We start from the raw sequence: 27,892 nt of genomic DNA, 5'->3' as shown, positions 1-27,892 counted from the left end.
AAGGGGAAGCCCTGGGTCCTGCTAAGACTGAACCCCCAGTGAACTAGACTGTTGGGGGGAGGGCGGCAATGGGGGAGGATGGGGAGGGGAACACCCATAAGGAAGGGGAGGGGGATGTTTGCCCGGAAACCGGGAAAGGGAATAACACTCGAAATGTAAATAAGAAACACTCAAGTTAATAATAATAATAAAAAAAAGATATAATATGCCCTTTCTCATATGTGGGTCCTAGCTTCTAATTAATATATGTGTGCATTTCTGTGTGAGTATGCCAGTAGAGGCCTGGAAAGTAAAAAGTTTTGGATGGGCGACAAGGCAAGTAGAGCACATGCGACATAAAAGTGGAAGGAAGGAGTAAAGCTGGGATAGAAAGGCTTAAGCAACGATGAAGGAGAAAGGGAGACAGCCGATCAAAACCAGGAAAAAGCAGTAAAAATATCTACTATTTAATAAGCTAATTTTAAAATAAAATTTCAAGAAAAAAAGATTCAAATAAGTCAATTAAAGAGAGATCAAAAGGGGACATTACAAGAGAGACAATTAAAATGTGGATTATTAGAGAAGACTTTGAAGATTTATTCTAACAAATTACAAAACCTGTTTAAAAATGAGTACATTTCATGATATTAATGACCTACTAAAATTGATATAAACAGCATAAATAGGCCTACACCAAGAATTGATATGAAAAAGAATAAAGAGATTTTCTTTTTGTTTTGTTTTGAAGTCTAGGACTATACATGTTCATTACTGAATATTATCAGATCTTTAAAGAACAAATTATATCATAAAATACAAAAGGGATATTTCCAGTAGAGTAGCAATAAAGGCCCATTAAGAAAAAAATGCTTCTAATCAAGAAAGTACAATCTCTGGTCTATGTGGAGATCCATAAAGAAGCAGGGTCACCTTAAGCCATGCTGAAGAAACAGGCAGAAAGACTAAACCTCTACTGAGATACTACACATTACCTTCCCTCTAAGTGCAGTCTTACAGAGCACAGGCAAATGGCTTGGACCTATTTTCTTAATTGCTTGGTAAAGTGTAATGTTTCCTTTTCATCTTTCTTTATTCTAAGCATGTTCTCCCTAACAATTTTTTTCTACAACACCCATATCCATACTTCCCACTATATGGCTGACTTCTACATCTTTTCCTTCTCTCCACTCGTGTCTTCCTCTAGGCAGCAGCTGAGACCTAAGCTTGCCTGCCCTAGAGTATATTTCCTTTAAGCTCTTAACTTTCCTGCAGCTTCCACTTGAATCCATTCTTAAGTTATTTTATTAATGAGATTAAGAAACCCAAGAATTCTTGAGACTTTGATTTTCCTGGTATCATTTGGCCAACATAATGAGACACAACAAAATATCTTTTAAAACTTCCAAACTTATTCTAATAAAGCAGTATTTTCTCAAAACCCAAACTAGATATGAACACAAAGAAAAAAGATAATAACAGAAAATTCGAGTTAAGAGAGCAGAATCTTGCCAGGTGGTGGCAGTGCACACCTCTAATCCAGTATTCAGGAGGCAGAGGCAGGAGGATCTATATGAGTTTGAGGCCAGCCTGGTCTACGGGGTGAATTCCAGGACAGCCACAGCTACATAGAGGAAAAAAAAGATGGCAGAGTTTTAGAAGTAATCAAGGTAACAAAAAGGCTTATGCTGGAAAATGAACAACAACAATAAAAGTGATGGATTTAAGGAGGAGGAGGAGGAGAAAGAAGAAGAAGAGGACGAGGAAGAGTAGAAGGGGGAGAAGAAGAGGAGGAGGGAGAGGGGGAGAGGAGGAGGAAGGAGCAGGCCTCTAAAAAAAAAATCACATAAAACAGAAAAGTTATAGATTTTTTTTAAAGGGCTTTAGCCTTCTCTCAGGGAAGAAAAGGCCACAGTTAAATCTAAATGGCAGCCAGGCAGCACTGGCAGTCTTAGCCCAGCTTTCAGAAGTCTAAATCTAGCAGGAAGAACTCCTGTGCCAGCAATTTTGTCTGCATGGTGACCCAGTACAGGAGAAAAAAACAACAACAACAACAACAACAACAACAACAACAACAACAACAACAAAAACTGTCACTCCCTACTGTTAGCCAGGGCCACACTGTTTTATATACTATTTAATTTAGGTAGAATTGTGACAATTCCAGTAACTACAGTAATGGTTTCTAGAAGTAAATTCACTTGTGTCTCTAGAGTCTTTACTGTCTTGCCCTGTGGAACCAAGTAATGGCCAATTACCAAAGATGTTTACCCATCAGCTAACCTTTTTTTTTTTATGATCTAGTTAATCTAATTTTAATTTTTATTGAATATTTTTAAATTTACATTTCAGATGTTATTCCCTTTCCTGGTTTCCCCAGACGTAAGCCACCTCTCCCAACCCCCTCCCCTTCTTCTTTAAGGGTATTCCCCTCCTCACTCCACCTCCTAACGTTCCCGTTCCCCTACCCTGGGGGGATACAGCCTTGGCAGGGCCAAGGGTTTCTCCTTCCACTGGTGCCCAACAAGGCCATCCTCTGCTGGAGCCATGGGTCTATCCATGTATAGTCTTTGGGTAGTGGTTGAGTCCTTGGGAGCTCTGGTTGGTTGGCATTGTTGTTCTTATGGAGTTGCAAACGCCCCCAGTCCCTTCAATCCTTTCTCTAATTCCTCCAGTGAGAACTCTGTTCTCAATTCAATGGTTTGCTGCTAGCATTTGCCTCTGTATTTGACAGGCTCTGGCTGAGCATCTCAGGTGACAGCTCTATCAGACTCCTGTCAGCATGCACTTCTTAGTTTCATCAATCTTATATAGTTTTGGGGGCTGTATGTATATGGGCTGGATCCCAAGGTGGGGCAGGCTCTGAATGGCTATTCCTTCAGTCTCTGCTCTAAACTTTGCCTCCATATCCCTTCCTATGAATATTTTTGTCTCCCTTTTAAGAAAGAGTGAAGCATCACACTTTGGTTGTCCTTCTTCTTGAGCTTCATGTGGTCTGTACATTGTATCTTGGGTAATCCAAGCTTTTGGGATAACATCCACTTACCAGTGACTGCATACCATGTGTGCTTTTCTGTGATTGGCTTCCCTCACTCAGGATGATATTTTCTAGTTCAATCCATTTGCCTATGAATTTCATGAAGTCACTGTTTTTGATATCCGCTAACTTTAGCTGACTACTTACTGGTTACTCTTAGCAATGTACAGGCCAAAAAGGGAAACTTCTCTGCTTTCTCCTACAATCCACTTTTGTGGCCTAAAAGTACCCTAGCTTGTAAGTGGATAACAGGCTGGTCATTAAAGACCCCTCCTATCCCACTTCCCAAAATAAAGGATGCACTGTCAACAATGTACACATCCTTTGTCTATCTTTCCTTCTCATTGACTTTTCACCTACATCTCAAAGTGCTAGGACCAGGTGTCATTTTGAAAGGAGGCCTATTGTTTGAGACTGCTACTCTGAGGCCCTCAAAACAAAAAACCATCACAATTGTGGGAGCTTGAAGATGCCCTACCCTTATGTCTAGGTGAGAGGAGGTCATGAGAGGCATGTATATAAAATGCATAGTTTGACTTAGTAAGAATTTTCAGCAGCAGGGGAATTAGGCTATGAAAAAGCAAACGTATTGGTGGCTTTACATCTTGTGATAAGCATCAAGTTCTATAACCTGAAGGTTACAGTGAAGACCTGCAAGTCTGTGGTCACTAAGAGCACTTACCTTCCCTGCCACATGTGACAAGTCTGTGGTCACTAAGAGCACTTACCTTCCCTGCCACATGTGCTCTGCTGCCAGGCAGGACTGGGAGCTCTGGATCTAGATCCAGACCACTACTTTATTTGTATTTACTTTTGCTTTCTCACACCATTTTACTACCTCTCCTGGTTAACGTGGGACTAGAGAAGCTAACCTAGGGTTTGTGTATGCTAGGCAAACATTCCAACAATTAATAATCATCCCCTTAAATTTTTAAGTATTAATTTTAAATTCATGTGCATGTGTGTGCCTACACAGATTTTGTGCACCACATGTACACAGAAGGCCATGGGAGCCAGGAGAGGACCTTATATTCCAAAACCAGGATTATAGGCACTGATAAACCAATGTGGAGCTGTGACCCTCTGCAAAAGCAGTGACCCTTCATAAGGTCTAGGCCAGCTCTCCAGACTCCCACTGCTCAGTGTCTACAGCCTTTACCTTCTTTCTCTGAGTTCTCGATATCCACTGAAACTGAGGGACACTTTCAGCTTTGATATAAGCAAATCTTGGGTGCAAAAGCGAAGGGAAACATTATCTGGAGCAAGAAAAAAACCTGGAAGGCTATAGTCCACAAAACTCAGTGCAGAAAAACTGGTAAGTGCAGCAAGGAAAGACAAGTGAACTCTAGGTCGACCTGCAGGAACGATAAGCAAGCCAAACGATGACCCAGCACACACATACCTAGCAGACTCCATGAAAGGAGTAGAATGAAGCTGCCTCAACCCTTCGTGTCATTTCTTTTAACTGTTTGGTATGTTTTTCACCATGTGTTTATTATTCCTAGAATTGTTTTTGTTGCTTATATTTTTTAAAAAATGTGATTTTATTTTTTTATCATCTTAGCTTTACTTAATTTTCTGTTATAAGACTTCTTTTCATCTCTTACTCTTAAAAAATGTTTTTATTTTTGTCACTGTCTTTCCTTTCTTCATTTATCCTGACAGCATCCTTTAGTTTACACATTTACTGTTACTTTTATCCTAGTTTCAAATTTTACAATTAACATAAATTTTTCCAAGTTTTACTACATAATTTATCATTTTTATTTTTGTGTAAATGCGTTGTCTTGGTGTGTTTACAGCTATGGTGGTTTTTCTCCTCTCTGGAAGTCAAGAGATACTGAGCCTTTCGGAGAAAGTTTCTACTTAAGAAGAATTCCAAATAATGAGATACCAACCCTGACAAATGTTTAAATTACAAATTAGAACCAAAATATGAAAAAAGCAACAACTTCCTCCTATAAAAGCTTACACTCAGTGGACAGGTGTAGTGGCCTGTCTTCAATCACAACACTCCAAAGAATAGGCAGAGGAGTCTCTATGAGTTCTAGGCCAGTCTGACTTACATGGTGAGCTCCAGACCAATCAACATAGCGAGACCCTGCCTAAAAATTCTTAAAAAGTTTTAAAAGAAGTTCACAATCAATTCATTGAATGAACTGAAAGTATAGAATATGTAAATTGTAAAACAACACAACAGTCTGGCTTAAAAACAATAACCTTAAAGAGAATTCCAACAAGCAAATGAAAAAAGTAAGAAAGTGCACTCAGGACTGAGGCAGCAGTCTACACACAGATGGGAAATGGACAGCACAGCAGGCAAACAACAAAAACCACCACAGTGGCTAGCAGCACCAAATAAAAGAAAATCCATCAATAAAAATAAATATTACATCTACATACCAAAACACAAAACAAAAAACAATACCAAAACTATCAAGAAATTTAAATCACAACCAAGAAACTGAACTCCACTGAGTGCACAAAAAGACGCCAAAACACAAACTTAAGGCACAGAAAACATTTACAGAAATACCAGAAAATGCCTCAAATATAAAACAAAAAACAAGAAAAACAAAAAAACAAACAAAAAAAACCCCCATATGAATACCTAAGTACAAGCAGGATCCCTAACCCTAACCCATTAAGAACCCTCAACAGAACAACAGACATGACCACAAAAGAAATTTTGTTAAGATGTTAAAAACCACAAGATGAAACAATTTTAACAGATGCAAGAGAAAATGCCAACTGACTTACAAGGAAAACTCATCAGAGAAACATTAGGCCTCTCAGTAGACAAGTCTAGCCAGGAAAGTATACCACAACACATTACAAGAACAGAGAGTAAAGAACTGCCTATCACTATGACTGTATCCAGCAAACTTCTCTTTTAATTAAAAGATAAGTAGAATGAAAATGTTCTAAGTATAGCTCAGACTGAAACAACCCATAGCTACTAAACCAGCACTACAGAAGATACTAAAATTATTCTACCAGAGTACTTTTAAAAAAAAAAGTCGAAAACAGTTTTAGATTTTAGGAAAGAATAAAATTTAGAGGATAGACAAACAAATGACAAAAAGAAATAAAAAATGTGTCCAACTCAGTAAAACACCAAGCCTCTAAGATAAAGAGGAGAAAAAAGAATTGTGTCAAGACAAAGAGGAAAACAAGTTTACAGGAGGCAAGAAACCAGTCAGTAATACAACTAAATGTACATGGTCTTAATTAAAGATGCATTCCAGGGCTGAGGACATAGCACGGTGACACAGCACTTGGTCCTGGGTTCAATACACAGTATCAATACACAATGAGTACACAAGAATAGCTTATTATATAAAAGAAAATCCTACTCTTCTTTATCTACAAAAAAGACCAAGAAAAGATGGAGTGAGTGAAGGCTGAGACAATTAAGAATAGCACTGCGTAATTACGACAAGAGTTGATATCAAGCAAAGAGCAAGCAGAAGAGAAAGCCAACATCAATGTAACAAAGGAAACAAACAGCCAAGAATAAATCATTGTAGGGGCTGAAGTGGTTAGAGGACCTGGGTTAAGTTCCCAGAACCCACAAAGCAGCTGTGGATTAGCTAGCTGTGAAACTCTAGTTCCAAGGGATCCGATGCCATTCACCGATGCCCATGTGGACTACATGTATGTACAGGCTTAAATATAGGCACACCAGGCACACATATAAAGTCTTAAAAAAATTAAGAACTGAAGAGATGGCCCAGTGCTTAAAAGTGCTTGTTGCTCTTACAGAAGGCCTACATTTGATTCCTAGTACCCACATGGTGTCTCACAGCCATCAGCACCACCAGTTCTGAGGGATCTGATACACTCTTTTGACCTCCATATACACTGGGAATGCACATGGGAGAAAAGAAGACCTGTAGCTTGACCTAAAGAAACACTTGATTTGACGAATACTTTGTAGACTTGAAAAAGAACAACAGAGAAGCTGAAGAGATGGTTCAATGGTTAAGAATTTGCTGTTCTTGCACAGGACCTGGTTTTGATTTCTAGTACCCATGTAACAGTTCACAACTATCTGCAACTCCAGTTCTATAAGATCATACACCCTCTTCTGGCCTCTGTAGTTCACATGGTGCACATACACATTCATTCAAGTAAATACTCATTTGCACAAAATAACCCTTAGAGTAAAAATAAAAATCAAGAAAAGTTTAAAACTCACAAAAATTATTTAAAATTGGTCTATTCTAAAGTTGTAACCCTACTCTATAAAAGCTTACAGGAACAGGATAACTTTGGCCTTTGTTATGTTAAGTAAGAGAATTAAAGTATTTGCAGAATAAATTTTGGGGAAATAACAGACTTCATATATAAACACAATTTGGGGAACACTGAGGAAGAAGGGGTAGAAAAAATTAAGAGTGAGAGGATTTCAAAAGTTATCTTCTTGACATGGTTGCTGTACTCATGAACTTACTGCATCTCTGTTAACTGCACAAAACTAAGCCAGTAAGACCAGTTAACATTGTACAGGCAGCACTGACAGGACTTGGTGGGTTACCAGAAGGGAGGGAGGGAGGGATACATTTTGAGGGACTTCCAGAAAAGGTGGGAGGGCAGATCAGGGACAAGGGTGGGTAGATATAATTAAGATACACTGTTTACACTATATATACATATATGAAATAATAAAACATGAAATAGATTTTCTTAAAAGCATTTAAACCAATAACTTAGATAAAATGTAGAAACAATGAGCCAATTCTCCAAAACAAGTATATGTTCATCTTCACCGACTAATGTCTCTTCAAAGTATATAAAAGAAAAGTTGATCAATCCTTTGGTTTAAAATAGCACGTCAGCTCTTCTTTCTCAATACTCAAGAGTTCAAAAGACAAATTAATAAAGATATACTAGGTAATTAGCTGCCTTGCTAGCTCAGAGCATGGAACTCTTAATCCCAGGGTTGAAGATTTGAGCCTCGTGTAGGGCAGCATCTGTTTTTGTCTGGGTGAATTTATATTGAATTCAGATTTAGAGCTGGGTATGATGGAGCATCCTTTAGTCAGGGTACTCAGGAGGCAGAAGCAGGCTGAGTTTGAAGGCAGTCTGGCCTACAAGTTCCAGGACATTCAGGGATATACAGAGAAACCCAGCCTTAAAAAATAAAAGAAAAAGAAACAAAAGAAAAAAGATGTCTAAAAACATCAGAAGCATACAAACTAAATTTTCTGAACTATCTTTTTACTTAAAAAAGTTTTGTATATTAAATTTAAAAGCACTTTCTCTGTAACTCATAAATGAAATAGAACATAGCATAAATTATAAAACATATTGAAATAAACATTTAAAAATTGGTTACCAAACAAAAAATTTGTGTAAAATAACTACAGAAATTTTGAGAGATATATTAGCAGCAATAAGAGTTAACGCTTGTGGCAGGCGAGATGGCCAAGAAGTGAAGAGCATTCTTGCTTTTCCAGAGTACTCTGGTTCATTTCCCAGTATCCCCATGGTCGGCTCGCACCATCTGTTATTCCAGTTCCAGAAAATCACTTCCCTGCTGGCCTCCATGGTCACCAGGTATGCACATGGTACATAGGCACATATGCAGGCAAAATTTCCAGACATAAAAAAAAGTAAGGGGGGGTTGGGGATTTAGCTCAGTGGTAGAGCACTTGCCTAGAAAGCGCAAGGCCCTGGGTTTGGTCCTCAGCTCCCAGAAAAAAAAAAAAAAAAGAAATGCGCAGACTTAACAACTCACATATGTATTCAACTTACATGTTAAAAAGTATGCATCAAGAATGTAATTCAAGTAGGTTCATTTGTGCAAGTTCTCAACAAGGAATTTTAAAATATAAATATGTACATTGTTATTAAAATAATATTTTAAAAAGAAATGGCCACTTACCTGATAATAAAATTTTATCTGTTTCACCAAAATGGATAGATTGTGAATTCTAAGAGAAGCATCATTGTTGACTTTTTTATTTACTCTTTGACTCTCCGTCTTAGGATTACTGGAAGAAGTTTAGAGGAAAGAAAAGCTTTTTAATTATACAGAAACAATTACAAATATAATAGTTTCTTTTAAAGATTATGTAGTCATTTGTTCTAATTAGTGATACATAACAACAGATTACTACTTTCTTATATATTCTTATATATTCTGTAGTTCCAACTAATATCGATATGTCCAATATGTCTGTAAGGTAGAAAAATGTATCTAAAACCAAAATATCCTTAGTTGTTATTCTGTTAATTTTTACTCCTGGAAGAAATTGCCTCCTAATTCCATCCTCTCAAAATAAATCACTTAAACAAAGAATTCAAAATACAGATTATTAACCCAAGTGGTTATTTACCCTCACTCAGTAATGTGGATTTTATTTCTTTAGGAAATAACCCAGAAAAACTTATAAAAAAAGAATTAAGTAGATGCCAGAAGTTGGAACATTTATCTTGGTGTAAATTTTTTGAATAGATTAAAAACAAAACAGTACATACTTTAAAGAAAAACTATAGTAGAAATGCAGTCAAGAAAGAGTTAAAAATGAGAAACTGAAAAGTGGGACTAGGGCGTGCAAGATGGCTGAGCAGTTAGGAGCATGGACTGTTCTTCCAGAGAACCACCAACACCCAGAGGTACCTCATAACTATCTGTAATTCCAGTGCCAGAGATGTCCTTTCTGGCCTTTGCCAATACCAGACACATACATGGTACGTCCATGCACATAAAAAGTGGTTCTGTTAGAGTAGAAGATTATGGCCAGAACAGAAGATATAAGCTAGTTTATCAGGGCAAGTAAGACAACCTGAAGAAAGATATCATCCACTGATAGGCTGAGTCTAAAATACCACAAGCAACCTACTGAATAGTTTTTGGGACAAAATATAGTGGTCTTAATATACATCATACGACAAAAAAATACTAAATACAATAAAAAGAAAAGCAATCCATGACCTGGAAAGAAAACAGAAACAGTCAGAAATACACTTAAAAATGAATGAGAAAACAAGAACTAACATACAGGATTTTAAAACAGCTACTACAAGCCCTGGAGTACAGCAAAGTTGTACGTACTTGGTGACAAGGCTGAGGTCTAATAGTCAATACCAATAGCACAAGTAGAAGGGGAAGGGCAAAAGTAAATATAATAAAGCTATCACTAATAACACCCATAAGCCCAGTCCTATGTCCACCATGACGGCACGTGACGCGTGATGGAGGGATGGGAAAGACGGAGTACGTGGTAAAGAGCTGGGAGAGAAAGCAAGGCTGAGCACTTTGTGAACTGTGGAGGAAAACAGAATCACTGTGCAACTGGGGTCTATGCTGAGGTCTGTGGCCTGTGTTACACTCAATCTATTCAGATGTCAATAGTCCCGGCTGCTGCCTGAGCCCCACGCTGATGTCCAGGGGCTGAACTGATCTGAGTGGCCTGTGCTGACACCTGAGACCATGGCATCCTGGCCTGGGCTGATGTTGACTGTGGTCCTACGGTAGCAGGGGTTTGTGTCAATGTCTGTGTCCTGGGCTGCCATGTGGATATCTGAGCACTGGGATGAGCTGGCCCTGCCCCTCACTGGCCATCACATTTGAGAAAGCAGGCACTAACCCTCATAGAATGGGCTCAGGAGAGCTGGCCCCAATGCCATTTGGCGTGGGAGAACTAGCCCTACCTCTTGATGACTGTAGGCACTCAGGAGAGCTGGCCCTGCCCTTCCCGTGGGCAGCTTGGGAGAGCTGGCAGGCTGATCAAATTAGCTACCACCCAGTTACAGATCCTGGGCCTCAGCTGGCCCACCCCAAGCTTTGCATCATCACCTATGAGCTGTTGGAGTACATGAAGGGACTGGTCCTGCAGAACCAAATACTAAGAAACACAACAAAATCAACAACATGAAAGGAATGAATATGAAACTTTCAGTAAGTCTGAGAATCAAGACCCAACTTCCCCATCAAAAGACATAAACTCGCATAACGGATCAGAAAACAAGACCTCCAGGAAAGACGTCTCACCACCAAAATTAGGCACCATCTTAGGATGAAAGATGAACAAAGATATTCCAGCTAAATGGAATCAGGAAATAAACAGGAGTTCAAATTTGATATATGACAAAATTGACCAACAAAGATTAGAAGTCATAGAGGTCACTTCATAATGATTAAGTAAAACAATCTATCATTCTAAACATATACACACAAAACACAGGTGTACCCAATTTCATAAACAAAACTAGATTTAAAATCACAGATTAACTCCAAGACTTAGTAACAGTAGGTGACTTCCATTCCCTACCCTCAACAACGCAAGTCATCCAAACAAAAAATAAAGAAGTTAAATAATGGAGTTAAGGGATTGATACTATAGATCAAATAGTTAACACCTATCTATAAAACATTCAATTCAAATACTGAAGAACAGACATTCTTCTCAGCAATCTATGGAACTCATGTATTTTGTCTCACCACAAGACTATAAAGCTAAAATCAACAGTGGGCAAGACCACAGAAAAAGCAGTCCAAAGAGAAAAGTCAAAGCTCCAACGGTCCAGATCACAAAAATCAGAAAAATCCCAAATAAATAATGTAAAGACATATTTTCAAGGCTTTGAAAGAAATAAGGAAAAACTAAACTCAAAACTAGTAGACAGAATAAAACAAAATTAGGATAGAAATCAGTATGTAATAAAAATAACAAAGAAAAAAGATTTTTAAAAAGAAAACAATGAAAGTTGGTTCATTGAAAAAAAATGAGATTGATAACCCTTAGACAAATAACCAAGAAGAGAAAAGACCCAAATTAATAAGATTAGAGACAAAGAAACACTGCAGATGACACCAATGATGCCATGGATAAACTTTTAAAACATCAAGTTAGAAAACATAAAAGAAATAGATGACTTTCTAAATATATAAGACCTACTGTTAGGAACTGTTTCTGATTTCCAAAAGCCGAACTTCCAGACCTGAGGGTCCCTGCCTCCAGCTGGTTTCGACTGATAATAAAGAATTGTCATACAAACAGTGACTGGGCAGGGAGACAGGGCAGGACTTTTAGATTGTGTGGGCAAGGGACTGAGAGAGGAGAATAGAATCACCATAACAGGGAAGCAGAAAGATGAAACTTAAAGGTCCACTGGCATGTAAGAATCAGGGGCCACTTCCCTGATTGGGTCTGGAGTAGCAGAGAGAAAATATAGATTTTAAAGGATGTTCATGACCCACAGAGAGCCAAAGAGGTTTAACTCATTCATCGCCACAACCTACTAAGTTAAATCAAGAAATTAAAAAAATTAAACAGCTCTATCACAATGTGATTGATGCAGCAATAAAAAAAAAACAAAAAAACAAAAAAACCTACTGATCAAACTGCAGATCAAGATGCAGTCATCACAGAACCATACCTTTAAAGAAGAACTAAAAACTAGTGCTTCCTACCTTAGTATATAAAAATAGAAAAGAAAAGCTTCCAATTTTGTTGCAGGATATTTGATCACATTGTGAATCCAGGGATTGTGTTACTTACTGAAAACACCTGTTTCTAGCTGTGGTGTGGCTCAGCCCTTAGCACACACCTTTAATCCCTCTGGCTGGAACACAGACGTGTCCTTAGCACACACCTTTAATCCAAGATTTGGAGAGGACTTGAGCCAGAACAGCTGAGTTGAATCAATCACAGTCCAGAAAAAAATAGGAAGGGGTGAGTTTATTCAGCAGCAAGTCTCAGAGGCTGAAAAAATAGAAGTTTCCAGGCCTACGCCTAGGAGACTGAGGTAATTTACATCAGGAGAACTAAAAATACTTTTACACAAATTCAGCCAGCATTAGACTGATTGCAAAACCAGATAAAGATACAATCAAAATTATAAGCAATCTCCTGGACAAATACAGGTCAAAATTTCTTCTTCTTATAAGCAGAATTCAAGAACATATCAAGTTAGGTCTGTTGGTATGTGCCTTTAATCCTAGTACTCAGAAGGCAGAGGCAGGTGGATCTCCATGAATTCCACAGAGTAAAAGCTTGTCTCAAAATATACTCAAAAAGATTATATCACTTCATTCCACAGACGGAAGGATGGATCACAACTGTAAATAAATGTAATCCACCACATAAATGGACTCAAGAACAGAAATCACATGATCATCTCATAGATGCAAAAGAGCCACTTCCTTTGACAAAATCCAACACTCTTTCAGAATACAAGTCCTAGGGAGACTAGAAACACAGAACCTATCATGACATAATAATGGTACATACGAGTCCATGGACAAGAAATATCATGCTAAATGAAGAAAAACTCAAAAGTATTCCATTAAGATTATGAACAAGACTAGGATGTCCACTCCTCCACTACTTTTCGAGTCTTATTGAGAGCATTAATTTATTAGAAGAATATATAAGAGGTACAAACAGAAGTCAAAATAACTTTATTTGTATATTTTATGATTCTATACATCAAGGACCTCAAAGACAACTAGGTGTTAAGCACATTCAGCAAAGTGACATCATATAACATCAGACATACAAAAAACAGTAGCCTTCCTATACACCAATGACAAACATTCTGTGAAAGAAATCCCATTCACAGTAGCATAAACAAAACAATACAATCTCTTATCGGCCTTTTGGCTAAGATCAAGTATAAAAAAGGAATACAAAACAAACAAACAAACAAACGCCCAGAAACCCTTGGAATAAACTTAACCATGAAAGTAAAAGACTTGTACAATAAAAACTTTAGAGCACTAAAAAAATGGATAAAATACATTATGGTTCTCAACCTGTGGGTCTTGATCCCTTGTGGGGAGGTGGATGGTCAAATGACCTATCTGCAGGAGTTACCTAAGGCAGTCGGAAAGCACAACTATTTACATTATTATTCAAAACAGTAGAAAAATTAGTTATGACGTAGTAACAAAGATAATATTATGGTTGTAGGGGATCACCACAACATGAAGAACTATATTAAAGGATTGAAGCATTAGGAAAGTTGAGAACCATGCATTAGAAGATTCAAGGATCCAGACTCAAGGATGGTCAAAGTTATATAAAAATGGCCATTCTAACAAAAGCAATATACAGATTTAATGTAAACACAAACAACACTGCAAACCAATTCTTGACAGAAATAGAAAAAAAATCTCTAAGTTTGTATGTAAGCAGACCCTTGCATAGGCAAAGCAACTCTAAACATTAAGAATATTACTCAAATAGTAACGTACTACAGAACCATAGTAATGTGCAGTCTGGTTCTGGCACACAACAGAAACAGATTGAGGGAATACAACAGAGAACCAGATATAAACCCACATAACTCCACTCCAACCATCTGATTACTGTTTTTACATAGAAGCCAACAAGCACTTAAAATAAAAGACAAGCCTTTACAAAAAGAATATGGTATTAGTTAAACTGGACATCTACATGTAACACTGAAAGAAGATCCTCTCACACTGTACAAAATAAACACCTCCAAATGGATCAAGTACCTCAAAAGAAAGCTGAAACTCTGCAAGTGCTACAAGAAAAAGTAGAGAATATACTACAAGATATAGGCACAGTAAGGACTTCATAAATAAGACACAAGTAAGGCTCAGGAAATAAGGCGGAAAAACTGACAAAAGGGACTATGTGAGATCAAGAAGTTTCCTGGGCCTGGAGGTAAGAGCACTTGCTGTTCTTGCAGAAAACCCAACTGTGGGCCCCAGCACCCACAACTGCCCTTTACACAAGTCCCAGGAGAAACAACACCTTCTTCTGGCCTCTACAGGTCTGGTCCACATATGTGCACAGAGATACATGTAAGTGAAACAGTAATACACAAAATTTAAAATGTTTCTGAGTAAAGAAAACTGTCAACTGGATGAAGAGGCAGATTATAAAATTAGAGAAAATATTTGCCACTTAAATTTCTGATTGAGAATTAATATCAAAATCATACATTCTAGAACAAACAAAAAGACTCAAGAAGAACTAAACATCAAAGAAACAAACAACCCAGTAAAAAGATAAGGCCCGGCCTGGAACTGGAACTGAACCTGTGCCACAGCTCTCTGCACCCAGATCCAGTGGGTAGAGAGCTGGATTCTCAGAAGTGGTGACAATCCTGAGAGCACAGGTGAGACCACCACTTCTGCTCACATTCCTGGCCCAAGAGGAACCTGCCTAGAGTCTGGGACAGGATCCTTCCGGTTTATGCCTGCACCCGGAGCTCACCCTGTGACACAGCTCTCTGTATCCCAGATCGAATGGGAGAAAGCCTGTCTCCAGGAGTGCTTAAACACAGATCCGACTGGGAAAAAGTCTGTCTCCAGGAATGCTGAAACAAAGGCTTACAGCAGGGTAAATCCATTGTCAGATACTGCAAGACCACCTATACCACAGATAAGCAGATGGCCAGAGGCAAGGGCAAGAACCTAGCAACAAAAACCAAGGCCACTTGGAATCATCAGAGCCCAGTTCCCCCACCAGAGCAAGCCCTGGAAACCCCAACACACTGGAAAACCAAGATTTTGATTTAAAAATTACAACTCATAATGATGTTAGAGGATTTGAAGAAGGGCATAAATAACTCCCTTAGAGAAATACAGGAGAACAAAAGGTAAACAGGTAGAAGCCATTAAAGAGAAAACAAAAATCCCTTAAAGAATTACAGGAAAACACAACCTAAAAGGTGAAGGAATCGAATGAAAGAATCCAGGATTTAAAAACGGAAATAGAAACACAAAGGGAGACAACCCTGGAGATAGAAAACTTAGGAAAGAGATCAGCATAAACACAAGCATCACCAACAGAATATAAGAAATAGAAGCGAGAATCTCAGGGGCAGAAGATACCATAGAAAACATTGACACAGCTGTCAAAATGTAAGATGCAAAAAGGTCCTAACCCAAAGCATCCAGGAAATCCAGGACACATTGAGAAGATCAAAGCTAAGGGTAATACATATAGAAGAGAATGAAGACTCCCAACTTAAAGGGCCAGTAAATATCCTCAACAAAATTATAGAAGAAAACTTCCCTAACCTAAAGAAAGAGATGCTCATAAACATACAAGAAGCATACAGAACTCCAAATATTCCTCCCATCACATAATAGTCAAAACACCAAATGCACAAAACAAAGAAAGAATATTAGAAGCAGTAAGGAGAAAAGGTCAAGTAACATATAAAGGAAGACCTATCAAAATTAACCAAACTTCTCACCAGAGACTATGAAAGCCAGAAGGTCATGGACAGATGACATAGAGACCCTAAGAGAACACAAATGCCAGCCCAGGCTATTATATCCACCAAAAATCTCAACTAACATAGATGGAGAAATAGACTGGATACATAAAGAGGACCAAGCATTTTGCTCCATACAGGAAACACACCTCAGTGATAAAGAAAGATACTACCTCACAGTAAAAGGCTGGAAAACAAATTTTCAAGCAAATGGTCCCAAGAAACAAGCTAGAGTAGACAATTTAATATTCAATATAATCGACCTTCAACCAAAAGTTATCAAAAAAGGTAAGGAAGGACACTTCATATTCAACAAAGGAAAAATCCACCAAGATGAACTCCCAATCCTGAATATCTCTGCTCCAAATGCAAGGGCACCTACATTCATAAAAGAAACCCTACTAAAGCCCAAAGCACATATTGCACATCATACAATAATAGTGGGAGACTAACCAGAGGGCACAGAGACAGTATTCAAATTAACAAAATCAGAAATGAAAAGGGAGACATAACAAAATCTGAGAAATTTCAAAAATATCATCAGATCCTACTACAAAAGCCTATATTGAAAAAAAACTGGAAAATCTGAATGAAATGAAAACTTTTCAGACAGATACCAGTACCAAAGTTAAATCAGGATCACATAAACCATCTGATACCAAAACCACACAAAGACCCAACAAAGAAAGAGAACTTCAGACCAATTTCCCTTATGAATATCGATGCAAAAATACTCAATAAAATTTTTGCAAACTAAATCAAAGAACACATAGAAAAAAATCATCCATCATGATCAAGTAGGCTTCATCCCAGGGATGCAGGGATGGTTCAGTATTCCAAAATCCATCAATGTAATCCACTATATAAACAAACTCAAAGAACAAAACCACATGATAATTTCATTAGATGCTGAGAAATCATTTAAGAAAACTCAACACCCCTTCATGATAAAAGTCTTGAAAGATCAGGAATTCAAGGCCCATACCTAAACATAGTAAAAGCAATATACAGAAAACCAGTAGCTAATATTAAACTAAATGGAGAGAAACTTGAAGCAATCCCACTGAAATCAGGGACTAGACAAGGCTGCTTATTCAATATAGTACTTGAAGTCCTAGCCAGAGCAATCAGACAACAAAAGGAGGTCAAAGGGATTAAAATTGGAAAGGAAGAAGTCAAAATACCACTATTTGCAGATAATATCATAGTATACTTAAGTGACCCCAAAGTTCCACCAGAGAACTACTCAGCCTGATAAACAACTTCAGCGAAGTGGCTGGATATAAAATTAACTCAAACAAATCAGTAGCCTTCCTCTACTCAAAGGATAAGCAGGCTGAGAAAGAAATTAGGGAAATGACACCCTTCACAATAGTCACAAGTAACATAAAATACCTCAGTGTGACTGTTACCAAGCAAATGAAAGATCTGTTTGACATGAACTTCAAGTCTCTGAAGAAAGAAATTGAAGGAGATCTCAGAAGATGGAAAGACCTCCCATATACATGGATTAGCAGGATTAATATAGTAAAAAATGGCCATCTTGTCAAAAGCAATCTACAAATTAAACTCAATCCCCATCAAAATTCCAACTCAATTCTTCACTGAGTTAGAAAGAACAATTTGCAAATTCATTTGGAATAACAAAAAACCCATGATAGCAGAAACTGTTCTGACCAATAAAAGAACTTCTGAGGTAATCACCATCCCTGACCTCAAGCTGTATGGAATTGTGCTAAAGCAATAGTGATAAAAACTGTATGGAATTGGTATACAGACAGTCAAGTAGATAAGTGGAATAGAATTGAAGACCCAGAAATGAACCCACACACCTATGGTCACTTTATCTTTGACAAAGGAGCTAAAACCATTCAGTGGGAAAAAAGATAGCATTTTCAACAAATGGTGCTGATTCAAGTGGAGGTCAGCAGGTCGAAGAATGCAAATTAATCCATTCTTATCGACCTGTACAAAGCTCAAGTCTAAGTGAATCAAGGACTTTCACATAAAACCAGATATACTCAAACTAATAGAAGAGGAAGTGGGGAAAAGTCTCCAACCCAAGGGCACAGGGGAACATTTCCTGAACAGAACACCAATGACTTATGTTCTAAGATCAAGAATCAACAAATGGGATCTCATAAAACTGCAAATCTTCTATAAGGCAAAGGATACTGTCAATAGGATAGATAAAACAGCAACCAATGGATTGGGAAAAGTTCGTTACCAATCCTACATCCAATAGATGGCTAATATCTAATATATGCAAAGAACTCAAGAAGCTTAGACTCCAGAGAATCAAATATCCCTATTAAAAAATGGGATACAGAGCTAAACAAAGAATTTTCAATTGAGGAATGCCAAATGGCTGAGAAACACCTAAAGAAATGTTCAACATCTTTAGTCATAAGGGAAATGCAAATCAAAACAACCCTGAGATTTCACCTCACACCAGTGAGAATGGCTAAGATCAAAAACTCAGGTGACAGCAGATGCTGGTGAGGATGTGGTGAAAGAGGAACACTCCTCCAATGTTGGTGGGATTGCTAACTGGTACAACCACTCTAGAAATCAGTGTGGAGGTTCCTCAGAAAATTGGACATTGAACTGCCTGAGGATCCAGCTATACCTCTCTTGGGCATATACCCAAAAGATGCCCCAACATATAAAAAAGACACGTGCTCCACTATGTTCATCGCAGCCTTATTTATAATAGCCAGAAGCTGGAAAGAACCCAGATGCCCTTCAACAGAGGAATGGATACAGAAAATGTGGTACATCTACACAATGGAGTACTACTCAGCTATCAAAAACAATGACTTCATGAAATTCATAGGCAAATGGAATGAACTAGAAAATATCATCCTGAGTGAGGTAAGCCAATCACAAAAGAACACACATGGTATGCACTCATTGATAAGTGGATATTAGCCTAAAAACTTGGAATATCCAAGATACAACTTACAGACCACATGAAGCTTAAGAAGAAGAATGGAAAAAGTCTCGATGCTTCAGTACTTCTTAGAAGGTGAACAAAATACCCACAGGAGGAAATAGACAAAGTATGGAGCAGAGACTGAATGAAAGGCCATCCAGAGACTGCCACACATGGGGATCCATCCCACATGCCACCACCAAACCCAGTCACTATGCCAAGAGGTACATGCTGACACAGGAGCCTGATATAGCTGTCTCCTGAGAGGCTCTGCCAGAGCCTGACAAATACAGAGGTGATGTTTGCAGACAACCATTGGACTGAAAACAGGGTCCCCAATGTTGCAGTTAGTTAAAGGACTGAAGTAACTGAAGGGGTTTGCAACCCCATAGGAAGAACAACAATATCAACCAACCAGACATCCCAGAATTTCCAGGAACTAAACCACCAACCAAAGAGTACACATGGAGAGGCCCATATCTTCAGATGCGTATGTAGCAGAGGATGGGCCTTGCTAGGCATCAATTGGAGGAGAAGCCCTTGGTCATGTGAAGGCTGGATGCCCCAGTGTAGTAGAATGCCAAGGCAGGGACTGGGGGGCAGGGAGTGGGGGGATGGGATGGGGGGCTTCCAGAGGAGAAACTGGGAAAGGGGATAACATTTGAAATGTAAATATAGAAAGTCTCCACTATAAGAATAGAACAAAAAAGGATAGGTCCCATGCTCAACAGAAGATGGCCCAAATAAATTGAACTCAATGGTAGTTTTGTGGATATTCTGTTTCGTTTTGTTGTCTCTTCATGCTTTGGGAATTTTTTTTTTTTTTACTTTATTGGTCTTTTGTTTGTTTTTTTTTTTTGTTGTTGTTTTTGTGTTTTCCTTTGTCTTTGTTTTATTCTGGTTTATTGGGGGTTTTTTTGCTTGTTCATTTTATTTGCTTGTTTGTTTTCTAAAAAGAGTAAGAAGACATGGAGTTGGATGATTAGGTAGTTGGGGGAGAATTGTGAAGGAGATGAAGAAGGGGAAACTATGATTGCTCCAGGGTATTCCAAGCCTTTTTTGGACTTTATGGACACTCCCAGGCACACACACATAAACACTAGCATCAAACATATACATATATATGCACAAAAACTATTCTTAAATTTCAAAAACAGCAAAAAAAAAGAGGTATTAATGGGCAATACTTTAAAAATATTCAATATCCTTAGTCACCAGGCGAATGCAAATTAAATTACTTAGATTCCATCTCACCCCATTCAGATCTTATCTGAAAATCAAATGATAGGGCTGGGAAGATGGCAGGTACAGCTCTCCCATACAAGTCCACTTAATTCCCAACACGCATACGGTTGACTCACAACTGGCCTTAAGTCTAGTTCCAACTCATACATGGTGCACAGACACATGCAGGCGAAATATTCAGACATACAAATAAATATTTTTAAAAGACAGAAAACAAGCCAAAGCAAATAATAAGCATAGATGTGACTTTCTTTGCAAAGCAGCAGCCAACTGGCATCTCATTACACCAAGCTGCTTGTGCCAGACCACAGTCAGCAGTAGATGCCAGAGAAAAGGTCTTCCAGGCACCATGGCAGCCACTTCAGGCTACAGAAACAGTCAGAGATGAGATATAAGGTTGCATATAAAGAGACTGCTGCAGCAGTGGCAGCTGTGGAGGCAGAAATGTGGCACTAGAACCTCAAGCAGAGCTTCTCGAACTGTCTAGGAAATACTCATCAGAATTGTCTAGGGCAACAATTTCCTGTTCCCCAACCACCACTACCACTGCCTGAATAAGCTATGGGCAGTTCAGGGTACAGTGTGGAATCTGGTACAGCAGCAACAAGGGAAGTAACCTCTCAATAACAAACATAAACATAGGTGAGCAAGTATTCAATACTCTTTCAGAGCCTCAGTAATGAAATAAAATAAAACCTGCTTGTAAAAAATGCTTCTCAGAACACCAGAGACAAGGTTATAATTTTCAGGCAGGGATCTCAGGGAGATTCTGGCAAAAGTAAAATTTGGTCACAAAAATCCCATTTTATGTAAGGACGTGCTTACTTAACTTGCTTGCATTACTGCAAACAGCAGCCTCTCCATACCCCACTTACATATGTAGAGATTTGATGAAAAAGAGAAGTCCATGGGGAAAAAAACCCTATCACCCAACTAGGAAGGAATGAAGACTCTTTATTACTCTTATAAAACACAAGTCATTTTTATTTTGTTGTTGTTGAGAGTTTCTCTATGTAACAACCCCAGCTGTCCCGGAACTCATTCTGTAGAGTAAGCTGGCCTTAGACTCTCAGGTATCAGCCTTTCTCTGCCTCCCAAGTGATGGGATTAAAGATGTGTTGCCACCTCTGCTCAGCTCCATTTTCACTTTTTAACATGCACTCTTGTACTTTGTTGGTCAGGTTTTAACTTGTATCTTGTATGAAAAGGCATTATTACTGCAACTGTCTCTTCAACTACTCTACACAACTTTCTTTACTACTTCTCACACCTACAATTCATATATTTTACTTCCCATCCTTTCTTTATACTCTCTTCTCTATACTCACCATTCCCTTTTTTACTACTAAAATATTCATACAGATGCTCAAAAATTTAAAAAAGAGACCCACAATGACTTCTCTACAAGTTCATAACAACTCAATACTGGAAATCAAAGTAAGGTTGCTGAAATGAGAAAAAAATATTTCAAAAATTCCTAATTTTAAAAAGCAATTACTGAGTGCCTGAAGTGTTCAGTGGTTAAGAATACTTGATGCTCTTGGAAAGAACCCAAATTTGGTTCCTAGCATATATATTATCCCCGGCCACTGCCTGGCTTATCTTTCTACTTCCTGAACCTCCATCAGATAAAAAGCATCATCTACTATGCCCCTGAAAGAGTCGAGTTGGGGTCAGTCCAAGGCCAGTGGGAAAGGTCCACTGCAAACCTCCAAGCACAAAGATCCCTCCCTTCCAGGGAGTAGTTAGTGTGAAACAAAGCTACCTGTGACTCCCAAACATATCCCCAAGCCCCAGAGAGTCCAGAACGGTGCACTGTACCCCACTCCACCTCCCCCCCCCCCGGGAGAGTCCAGGCCAATCCACTGACTATGAGTCAGTTTGCCGGTCACTTTGCCCCACCTATCCCTGCCTAGTTACCAGTTGTTTAAGTTACCAATTATTTGCATTTTGCCCCAATTGAAAGGTATATAACTCCCTGAGTCTCTCAGGGTTGCCTCCCCAGAAAGGGAGTCAACGCTAACATGCTGGAATGAAGTTCCTCTTGAAGTTGCTTCGATTGCTGCCTCCATGAGTCTCACTCAAGGGGTCCTGGACAGGGGTTGATTCAGACTTCACACCCCCACTGCCATGATGATTTACCTAAGAACATGGGACCAAACATTAACAGAACTCTCTGAACCCATAAATTAAGAGAAATCTTTTCATCCTTGAGTGTGGTCTCAGAATAAAGAAATGTAACTGATATACTTGGTAGTAGACTATCACTATTATATGATTAAATTTTGTGTAATTTCTTTAGCAATCCAACTAAATTGACTCTTAAGCACTGTCTACTAGTCAAGTCAGCCTAAAGGTTCCTAAAGAAAATTTGTAGCTTTTCTATACTGAAAGTCAAATCACAGGCTGGAGAGATGATGGCTCAGCGGTTAAGAGCACTGACTGCTCTTCCAGAGGTCCTGAGTTCAATTCCCAGCAACCACATGGTGGCTCACAACCATCTGTAATGGATCTTGTATGTCTAAGACAGCTATAGTGTACTCATATACATTAAATAAACAAATACATCTTTAAAAAAAAGAAAGCCAAATTACCTTAATGATATTATTAATTAGTGACATACCCAACACCCACATGTAGGTCTATTTTTGAAATCTAGTCTGACCCGTCTCCTTTTAGTATGTTACTGCCACGTCCAGCACAGCTGCCAGGATAGATCTGACTGGTTAGAGGGACAACAAACGAATTTGTAAAAGACAGACAGACAGACAGACAGAACCTGATTCTCTGGGTTCTCAACTGGAGAAACCTCAGCACTTCATCTCAGATGGAGCTTATGAGAGGTGGGTTATTGCACACAGCAGAATAAGAAGGTAGAGTTATTACGTCCAGATAGACAAGGTGGCAGAGTTTAGCTAATCTTGGTAAGAGCAGTCTCTGTAGGAGGGCACAGACATACAAAGAGAGAAAAACAAGGGAAGACATTTTCTGCACACACTATCAACATCCACACTTAGACCAGAGGCTTTGCCATTCCTCCATGGGTCTGAGGCTCTAGAGGGTCCTTGACATGGCCAGCTTTTATCAATAACACACATTTAACCAGGACTTTTCTTTGTCAGGGCCTTCTCCAATTCCTACATGTTACTATGGAGAATTATACTGTTATATTTCTTAAACACATCCTCAAAATCTCAAGACTATATATTCTCTCAAGTCTAAGACAGTATAATAATTACTCTGATTTGAAACATAGTTTTATCCTATGTTTTTCTGACTCTTGGCCTTTCATTTAACACGAAAGCTTTTTGACAGAAGCAAAGTATCTTATTAACATTTATTTTTAAGAAATAGCAAAATTCCAGACACAAATATTGTGGGCTAAATAAAAATCAATAATCACTGACTATACACATGGTTGATTTTTGTTTGTTTAGTTGGTTTTTTGAGGCAGGGTTTGTCTGTTGGAACTAGCTCTGTAGACCAGGATGGCCTTTAACTCAGAGATCTCCCTGCCTCTGACTCCCAAGTGCCAGGATTAAAGGTGTGCACCACCCATGCCCCCAACCCAACTCCCAACCCACACAGGGTTTTCTTTTTAATCTTTTTTTTTTCAATAGTTGCTTTCTTAATACCAACTATTAATTTGTAGTTCTATAACCCACTTGACTGCCTGAAACAGTCATTCCCACTCAAGTTTTGGTCTCACATGAATTGTTAAAGACAGTTATTCCACTGCATAACAAGATCCATAAACCACAGTTGTGGCATCTGCAAAGGAAATACTGAATATTGCAAAGACAGGCTCAACCTTAACTGAGGCTGATTCATGCTTACTGCAGGGAAACAATGAATACTCAAACAGCCCAAGGCAATGAGAATTTAAACAGAAGAGCAGTCAAGTCTCTGAAGTGAAAATACCAGTAAGAACTAGTTGTTTATAAAAAATAATGGTGCTTTGTCTCAAAAGTCAGACTACATATCACAGCAAACAAATACAAACAGAAACGTGATCAGAAAGTCACTGATAAAAATCACAGAAATCTGGAGGGGAATCTTGTTCTGTGTGTGCAACTCTTAACATATTTTCAATCAATGAGTTAAAAAAGAAAAGACAAAGTGTATAAAAGTGTATTTATAATTAGGAAACAAACCTGGTAACAAAATGTTAGCTATACCTATACCTATGGTAAACACACACACACACACACACACACACAATTTTATGGAAATCATAAGCATTCAGTAAATACCATAGCTCTCTAGCCACTTCCTATCTTTCATATAAATATTTGAAGTACTTTATATATTTCTTATCTGTTTATATTTATACTCTGGCATTGTTTAGAACTAAAACTCTCTTATTGATACCTAGACAATACAAATCAGAAAACTAAATTCCATATTTATAATCTGCTTACATCTACTAAGTTCATTTGCTTTATTCTCTGTTTTGTCTTTTACAAGATCAATTAAGAAAACGAAAGGCCAATGAAGGGTCCATCAGTGTTATCTATAAAACCCAAGTGATTAATAAATCAGTGTCTACTGTAGGATCTGAGATCTTCCGATCTGTTTCACAATAAGCAGTCAAGCTAAAGATAATTGCTTTTTCCTGTCAGTTCACTTTATTATGAATATGGGTTCTTAAATTTAACAATAAAGTTTCAATATCACCACTGAGAATGTACAGATGTTAAAATTGTACATACTTAGTATATAATCCCATATACATTATAGTATAATTCTGAACATGACAAGCATTTACTCAGATCTCTTTGAAACTTTTTAAATTTTATGCCTGATACTTTATACATGGAATCTCAACATTGTTTTTGCTCTTCTAAGAATTTGCACCTATTCAGACCTTCAGTTTTGGTTTGACCAAAACTTTTTAAGAACTTTACATTAAACACAACTTTTAGGTTTTAAGGTTTTTGGCTTTTTTAAATTAAGTTTCTGAGAACTGCTTTAACAATCAAGATAATTCTAGATATACAAAAGGGGAATTGTTTTTTGGTTTTTTTTTTTTTTGACATAAGATCTTATCACGTAGCCCAAGCTAGCTTCAAACTCCTAATCCTCCCACCAAAGCCTCCTGAGTGTTCTGAGTCTCAGCATCCTCAATACTTTTATATATTAATGATATGAGATAAAAGTTACTTTAGAAACTAGACGGAAAATGAAAAGAACATAAGCTAGAAAAAGAAGGGGGGATGATGGGAAAGTGCTTAATACTTAAAATTAACACTTATATTTAATAGGGATCTTCAAGAAATGGGAAAAATTATTTTGTTTTATTAAACCTCTTTGTACCTACAAATCTTTTAATCACACGCATGAGATCTGAGGAAATTTTTAAGATCTAGAAAACTTGTTAAGAGTCTAATAGAAAGAAGAACTGTTTGAATAAACATGAACTTAGGCATTCTGAACCCCACCAGTTTTAGTTTCCAATCTATTCTGTATCTAGCTGAATGCTTTTTATATTGTGAAAATAGATGAGAGGCTCCTTCCTGGTTAGAATAAGTGGATATTACCTCACAGTTCTAAAATCAAACTTTCTGGATTTGAAAGACAGGATAGCCACTAAGCCCTCTGGGCATGAGTAGAAAGGGCAATGAACTTTGAATTATAAGGCTCAGGTTTCTGTGTGATGGATGCCTAATTTAATGTTATGCTGCCATATGTTAGGGCCATGGTCTCATCAGACCTTTCCATCAAGGATGTGACCTTTATGTGATAAGCACTGCTCTTGGGTAAAACAACCTACAAGAATTCTATACCCATGAAAAATATTTTACTATTAAAGAATGAATTTACAGAGAATCACACAAAAATATTAATTTCAGTAACTTCAGGAAAAAGAATACTCAAGTGTGTACAAAACATTGTGTAGTAATATAATGTAGATAATGATTATTGCCTTGCCTAACCACATTAGAAGAACAGGGTGAAGTGGAAGGGGAAGCCCTTGGTCCTGCTAAGACTGAACCACCAGTGAACGTGATTGCTGGGGGGAGGGCGGCAATGGGGGAAGGGCGGGAAGGGGAACACCCATAAAGAAGGGGAGGGGGGACTAGGGGGATATTTGCCCGGAAACCGGGAAAGGGAATAACATTCGAAATGTAAATAAGATATACTCAAGTTAATTAAAAAAAAAAAAAAAAGAACTTTGTCCAAAGACTTCTTCTGGAAGCAAAAAATAGGGTCCCAATAGAGTCCTCAGTGATAGCCTCAAGATTGTATATGTGGATGTATGCATGCATATGTATGAATATGTGATAATTAAACGTTATTTGATACAAAAAAAGAACAGCGTGAGCAAAAATACAGATGTATTATCTACTACTATAGAAAAATAAGTCTAGAAATGATACATGAGTGCGTGCCCCCCTTCCCCCCACCCCCGTGTGTGTGTGTGTGTGTGTGTGTGTGTGTGTGTGTGTGTGTGTGTTTAGTAACAGAAAAAATATTGTTTACAAAAAAAGCTACAACTTTTTTGCTAGAGAACTGAACTGAGATACAAGAAGGGTATACCAGAGGAGCACTGGTTTTCACTATAGGTCTTTAACCAGGTAAAAATACTTTTTTATAAGACTGAAAAGCAACCAAAAGTCTTTTTGCTTTATTACATCTTATCCACTAGAGGAACATTAATCTTACCTAGAGGAAAATACTAGAAATTTTGTCTGATAGTTATATATCTGAAGTACATATGTAATGAAACTATACTATGCCTTATGATTATTGACTTTAGGAATTTAGAGTCACAAGACACTAATAAATTAATCTGTAAAGAATGTACCTTAAATAGACATAAATATCTCTGTTCCTTTGTATAGTTTAAGTCATTTAAACATATACATTGTGTGTGTGTATAAAGAGCTCAGTAAAATATTCTTAAAAATACTCTAGAATTTTTTAAAAGAAAACGATGTAGCTTATAAAGTATTCTAAACACTCTGCCTTTAATAATTCGAATGTAAAGAAAGATTATTTTAGAATTATCATAAAATTTTTTATAAGGCCCCCTTTGTAAGCATACTGTTTTTAAAAAATAATTACCTTTGGAAAAGCCTTTTAAAAAATTAGCTACTAAGCATTATGCATGTGAAGCATAAACAAGTACCTTTCTAATCATACACAGCTATTTCCAAACCAACATAATCACAAATCAACCAGTTCTGCTTACAAGAAGAAAAAGAATGTTTTCGTTGCAAACAGACTTGCAATACAGGTCAAATATATCTAGTAAGAGTTTAAAACAATTTACCAGTAAAACAGAGCCTCAAACCAGCTGTTTGTAAATGACCAACTTATAACACATTGCATTAGCTCCAATTAAAGAATATTCAGGTAGGTAAACATATTACCTTACCACTGCATACATAAATTGTATTATTAAGAAAAATATAAAGAAAAAGTTGGCAAATTTGTGACATGAATAGTTTAAAATATAGCTGGTGCAAACGAGAATTATGTCT

At 37.7% G+C, this 27,892-nt stretch overlaps 1 protein-coding gene across 13 annotated transcripts in view; it reads right to left on the bottom strand.

Annotated features, from left to right (window-relative positions):
* Ccdc88a (coiled coil domain containing 88A) overlaps positions 1-27,892 on the bottom strand; it is a 151,451-nt gene that overhangs the window by 111,005 nt on the left and 12,554 nt on the right. For all 13 annotated transcript variants that reach the window (XR_010057373.1, XR_010057374.1, XR_010057375.1 and 10 more), the window contains exon 3: positions 8,904-9,012. Coding sequence is in view for 6 of the 13 variants with exons in the window: in XM_008770470.4 (XP_008768692.2) it covers positions 8,904-9,012 (109 nt within the window). In the remaining 7 variants the exon portion in view is untranslated. The remainder of the gene's footprint in view (positions 1-8,903; positions 9,013-27,892) is intronic.

This window comes from Rattus norvegicus, chromosome 14 (genome assembly GCF_036323735.1).
Source record: "Rattus norvegicus strain BN/NHsdMcwi chromosome 14, GRCr8, whole genome shotgun sequence".
NCBI lineage: Eukaryota > Metazoa > Chordata > Mammalia > Rodentia > Muridae > Rattus > Rattus norvegicus.
The sequence above is the reverse complement of the archived record's forward strand: the minus strand, read 5'-3'. Positions and strand labels throughout refer to the sequence as shown.